We start from the raw sequence: 6,076 nt of genomic DNA, 5'->3' as shown, positions 1-6,076 counted from the left end.
CGTGGTCGTCGTTGCGTGTGCGCGGCAAGTCACCCCCACTGCCCGAACGCGCCACCCTCACGCGCCGCTCCGAGCCCGCAGACACGCGCCTCTCAGGGGACGACTTTAACGATTGAGATTCTTGCTTACCTAGCTCTTTGACCATCGTCGGTTGGTATTGCGTGGGCTGATGCGAAGACTGGATGAGTCGCGCCTGGCTGCCTGTGCTGCCGGCGCTCAGCGTCGATGTGGTGCTGGAAAGAGAGTTAATGTGAAGTTAATATGAGTTCTTTACATCGTGTCTAAATTTGCAAACACTAAAATAAGTACTGTGTAATTAAATGTATTAAAATGTCAATAAATTTTTAAATAGCTACATCTAGATACGAATGAAAAATAGTATGATGCTTAAAATAGATGATTACACTAGGCATTCATTGCATATCGAACGTTCCGATAAACTGCTTGCATAAATAATCATTAAATATCTAACATTCATTTTTCACACGAAGTGATACCCAAATTATGGATTTTGGGATATGATGTGGATGTGCAATATTTTATACTTTTTATTAATATCATGATTCTTGTAAAATGTGATTAAGAGTGTATTTCATTAGGCCTTTCATGAGGTGCATCCAAAACATATTTCCTATTGGTATACATATGTATGAGTGATAAGTACCTATTGATTATTATTAAATTGAAAACTATAGAGCATTGTGATGGTTTCATACCAAAAACGACAAGCTCAGATTTTCTGTTGGTGTAACAAATAATAGTACCCATACATATGTGGGAGTCTGATATGAAGGGCAGTGCTAGCTAGCCATTCGACTGTTTCCGTGATCTAAACTAAATGGGTTTATGGCGACATATGTATGAGTAGTATCGAGCGAACCTACGGTAATTTGGCGGCGTCGAGTTTAAAAATAAAGTGAGATCCAATGGGTGTAGGTGCGTGTGTGGAGCGGCCAGTAACCCATACATATGTTGGTACCTGAGAGTGAGGTGGTTGGGAGTGCGTCCTAACCCTCGCTTGGCGGGCGGCGGCGGCGGCTCGTCCTCGCCTTCCGACTTGGAGGCAGCATCAGTCTTCTCCGTACCAGTCTCTCCGCGCTCTCCCCGCTCCCCTCGCTCGCCCGCGCTCTCTGGAGCTTAGCACGTGCATATTGTTTAGCTTATCTTACTCATACGATACATTTAAAAGCGTCGTGTTTCAATGTTAATATGGATTATTCGATATTTAGCTGGCTAGATACACACCCACAGGGGTGATTCAATGTTTGGTATTACAACAGCTAGATTACCATATTCTCAGATACACACGTCTTATTTTGTGACTGTTTTTGATATTTTAACTCAATTTCACCACTTGCTGATAGAGTCTAACACTTTTTGACATTTATTTTCATTAATTACTTGTAACTATTAATTACTGTAATTAAAACGTACTAATAAGCTAAAAACAACATTCAGAATTTTTAAAATCGAACATTGTACAAAATATTTGCTGTTCATCTAAGGAAATATCCAAAGCAAAGTAAGTAAGGTCTCATTTCTTTAGAGTATTGCGGATACATAAACAGATTTATGTTAGTTATGTAGTAATACCTGCGGCCTCACCCATAGTTCTGCTTCTTTGCCTGAACGATTGTTCTTCAATATCTTGTGGAACATCCTCAGCATCTTGAGAATTTTCTCGAGACAAATTACCAACCTAGGTAAAATAACGTGTTATATATAAATAATATTATACAGTATCCAGCCGATATAAATATTTAATGACTTCTCGTTTAGAGTCAATTTGTAATACGTTTCAAATATACAAACCTCTATGTTACCGGCAGATAATCGTTGCCCCGATGTTTTTGGTTTCTTTGTTTTCCCTAGAGTTTGCGAACCTTGCATGACCTGAACCTGAATTATTAAAAAAATATTTAGTGTTTACCAACTGGTTATTATATTTATAAGTGTGTGGAGTGTAAAAGAACAGTTTTAAGTATTTTTATAAAGTTGTTATGTAAAAAGATATTGTCAGTCGTTGTCGACCATAGGATAGCATCTAAATTGTATGTCTAGAAATTTTTAATGAAGATTTCGAAAACTCGAAAACATACCGGATTAGAATAGAAAGGTAAAAAACATTTTCAATGTAAGCTGTGAACAACCATAAAGTTAATGTTTCCTTGTAGTTCCAGAAAATTAAATCAAATTGTCAGAAATCAGAAAGACCTCATGTTCAAGATGGTTTGAAATGTTACTTTAGTAGCATATAATCATCTATTCCGAAAGCCCATTGTTTTATTCCTATAGAATTATTTCATTTAAACAATTAGCGTATAAACAACAGATACGCAGAAAGAAATTCGCTTTGAAATGAGAGCCCGTCTCATTTTGCCACAAGTTGAATGCGCAAAAATGTGAAATATTTGATTATATGGTATGATTATGGAAACTGAGTTTTGAATTTAACATATTAGCCAATTTACGACCCTGCTTTGCACAGATAAACCGCAACATGAAAACGGTTTACTTAAGTTATCATATTCTGTAATAGCGGTACGTCCCGGCATCGCCCATGGTAGATGTTAATAGTCTATAGCACTCAGGGATCACCTACAATTGACGTATTCAACGGTGAAAGAAATTCATAATTGATCCTGAGATTCGCGCGTTCAAACAACATGCAAACTCTTTAGCTTTATATTATTGTACAGAATTTGTATGTCGTCTCTCTAGAGAACGTCCATCACACTTTGGATTTAATGCATTCATTACGATAATTAAGGAAAACTCTGCAATAAAGCATAATTTATTTGGATCAATCACTCTCAATAATTTTAAACCTTAATACACAGATATCATTGATTCTATTTGTAAATTTTTTACACAAGTTAGTTTAACCATGTAATTGATAAATGATTATGATTCTTAATTGCAATGTCTATAGTAATCAAATTCTTTTACGCTTGTTCATCTACGATGCCTTCAAACATTTTAAATGAAAGTAGTATATATAACATTCACCTTCGAGAGTACGACAAGAAAATAAGATTTAGATCGTCAGACCACCCGCTTTAATATCACTAGCCTTCGTAGTGACCTAATTTCAGAAAATTGAATTTCCTGTATTTAAACCTGCTGTTTATTACATTGAAGAAGACTAGACGTAATGAAAAGAATTTAATAATCATAAAAAATCTAAATTATTGAAAAACATGTTTTCTTTATTCAGTTAAAACCACTTAAATATTTCATTAGTTTTACTCAAAATTTCAATTCGAAGAATAAATCTAAGGCCGAGTGTACATTGAAGAAGTCGGATTCGTAAAGGATCATATTTTAATTTATTTTGGTCAGAAAACACTCAAAAGTTTAGGCGAAGTTAGCTCACTGTAAGAACTGGCCTCATTTACCAAAAGAAAAGTTGTTCATGTACAAATGACAGGATCCTAACAAGAAACATTAATTACAAAATTTTATGGCTATGTAAATATAACTACTATAAGTACTTCTTTACATTTGTTATAAGAACAATGTTAAAAATTTAATGTTAAAAGTCAAATTAAAAATTTAGTAGTTAGTTTTTAGTATTGTAAGTAGAATGGAAATTACTGCAGCAGCCTGCATATTGATATTAAGTAAACGGTGTGAGTATTCAGACTAAAATTCCGTAAGTAATCCGTAGCAACACCGCTTTTCATCATTCACGTTTTTCATCATTTTTCATGTGCTTCAGAAACTAAAATTAAAATAACAATTCTGGAAAAAAAACGAACTTGGTGAAATTTATCTTATTAATCTTGTTATATATTTATAGAAATAACGATAGTTTTAATGTTTATAGTAATAAGCATTAAAACTATCGTTAACGTTAAGTATAACGTTTTCCTTGCTGTAACGTTTTCTAACCAACGCACACACCTTTATCTAAGGCTGGTCGAGCTTGTACGAGGCGTATGATGAACAGAGCGTGATATATTTCAACCGGCGCACACTTATACACATACCTGCTGCTTGGGCCGGTCGAGTGTGTGCGTGGTGTGCGCGGCGTGCGAGTGAGGCGCGCGGGGCGGCGCGGGCGCGGGGCGTGCGCTTGGCAGCGACATATTGCGCACCGACTCGCGGATGATCTGCCGGATCGTCTTCAGGAACGCGTTGCGGAAGTCCGCCGTGCTGCAAACATATAACTGTGTAACGCTGCTGTCTGATTGATTCGCGGTGGGTGATGTTTTATAAAGTTGAAGACTGTTAACTTATAATTGAAACAATCCAAGCTTATAGGTAACTAACTATAGAGGCATCTAGACTAAGTTTAAGACTTACAATTTCGAATAAAAAAAATATTATCAACCCAAAAAGATAAAAATGCCATTTTATTATATTACAATTAAGCAAGACACAAAAATAATTATAACTCTTTTTATCCCCTATAAAACACAAGACAAAACATACAAACCTATTAGACAGTACGTAGACTTTCTCAGAGCGGCGTTGTAGTTGACTGCGCAAGTGTATGAGCTCCCACAGGAAGTGGCTGTCCATGTCCTTAGCGGAGGAAGCGCGGACTTGCACCTCGGTTACCGGGATTAATACTTGATATCTAATTATTTCAACCTCGTTTGAATTATTCTTTGATGAAACACCCTAAAACGAAATCAAATTACATTTGAGTATAAATAAAAAGTGATTTATATTGTCTAAAATTAATTAATTTGTCGTTTTGTAATCATAGTCACTTCCTCGATTAACCCAATTTCAGAATTATGATTTTCTTCTACTTCAGTTGTGACTTACCATTAGCTTTTTCTTCTGTCTCAGTCTTTCTTTGCAGAGGAAGACAACGGCTGATTTAAATACAAAACACATAGCGTGTAACTCTAAACCTTTTTTAATTTTTCCTAAGAAGTCTGATATATTTAACCATTCTACGCCTCCATAATATAACAAATCACCTGAAAATACAATTTTTATTGAAGTAACTAGTGCAATAAACTATAATTAAAATAAAATAAATGATATGACTTACCGGGACTTAGATCTATGGGTTGCTTACAAGACTTCTGATGTTGTCTAAATAAGTGATCAAATATAGCACCGTATTCCTCGTGTATTCGTTGCATTTCATTGATGTGTTCCGCAACCTTTTCCATTCCTTTCAGAGCCTCTGTTTTTATTCATAAATAAAAAATTATAACCCATACATATATCAAATATATTTAAAAGTATGATATATAATCACTGTATTTACAATAAATCGGTCGAGTGCGAGTCGGATTTGCGATACTACAAGTAAGCTAAGGAACGACAGCATCGATTTGTATAATTTTTTGTCATAGTAGCAACCGAAATAAATCATCTCTACAAATTTTAACTGGTTAGTTTTACGGTTCATGATATATAGCCTGGCGATAGACGTAGAGACTAGAGACAGATAGACAGACAAAGAGAGAGATAGACCGACAGCGAAGTCTTATTTATAGTGTTTTACCCTAAAACGGGTTTTACATTAAAACTGGTTACAGAACTTTAATAACAAAGTAGATATTGGTAATTAACCAACATGACAACTCACCAACTAAATGAAGATGTTCTTCAGAATTGACATCAGTCAAATTTCGGAGTTGTTGAAGCAATAGCGGATATTTAAGTATTCGCTGAATTGGTTTAATTAAATACGATTCCAAAGTTGAAGAGTGTTGTTGCTTCGGATTGCGAGCCGCTAGGAACTCTTGTAACGCTTGATTACCTTCATCTATAAATACAATAGAATATTATTTTAAACCTCTATTAAGATTAACTCTTAACACTCAGATATTTCATACAAAACTTACTCGGATGTAACACTTTCTGCGCTTTGCTATGACTAGCGCAGAACGAGCTATATAATTTGAAGTGATTTACGTAATAAAGGAAAGCGTTTCCCACTGCAAAGAGGATGTTCTGGAAATGGATAAAAATAAGATAGGTAAGACGATTTGCGCTGAAATAGGGTACTCAATCTGAGTTAACTCTTTTCAATTGTATACCGTCCTAATTCGTTTTTAGGATAAACCAGTTTTCTCACATATAATCAGTTCAACGTTCGTAAAAA

General features: G+C 35.3%; 1 protein-coding gene across 1 annotated transcript in view; it reads right to left on the bottom strand.

The window, feature by feature from the left end:
- LOC119831579 overlaps positions 1-6,076 on the bottom strand; it is a 74,749-nt gene that overhangs the window by 6,836 nt on the left and 61,837 nt on the right. Inside the window, exons 33-42 of the mRNA XM_038354993.1 lie at positions 5,817-5,925; positions 5,558-5,737; positions 5,012-5,149; positions 4,780-4,937; positions 4,442-4,629; positions 3,993-4,158; positions 1,813-1,899; positions 1,594-1,699; positions 980-1,130; positions 130-233 (exon numbers count right to left, since the gene is read on the bottom strand). Of these exons, the coding sequence (XP_038210921.1) occupies positions 130-233; positions 980-1,130; positions 1,594-1,699; positions 1,813-1,899; positions 3,993-4,158; positions 4,442-4,629; positions 4,780-4,937; positions 5,012-5,149; positions 5,558-5,737; positions 5,817-5,925 (1,387 nt within the window). The remainder of the gene's footprint in view (positions 1-129; positions 234-979; positions 1,131-1,593; positions 1,700-1,812; positions 1,900-3,992; positions 4,159-4,441; positions 4,630-4,779; positions 4,938-5,011; positions 5,150-5,557; positions 5,738-5,816; positions 5,926-6,076) is intronic.

The sequence above is a fragment of the Zerene cesonia genome, chromosome 13, assembly GCF_012273895.1.
Source record: "Zerene cesonia ecotype Mississippi chromosome 13, Zerene_cesonia_1.1, whole genome shotgun sequence".
Classification (NCBI taxonomy): domain Eukaryota; kingdom Metazoa; phylum Arthropoda; class Insecta; order Lepidoptera; family Pieridae; genus Zerene; species Zerene cesonia.
Note: the sequence above shows the minus strand (reverse complement) of the source record. Positions and strands in the feature narration are given on the sequence as shown.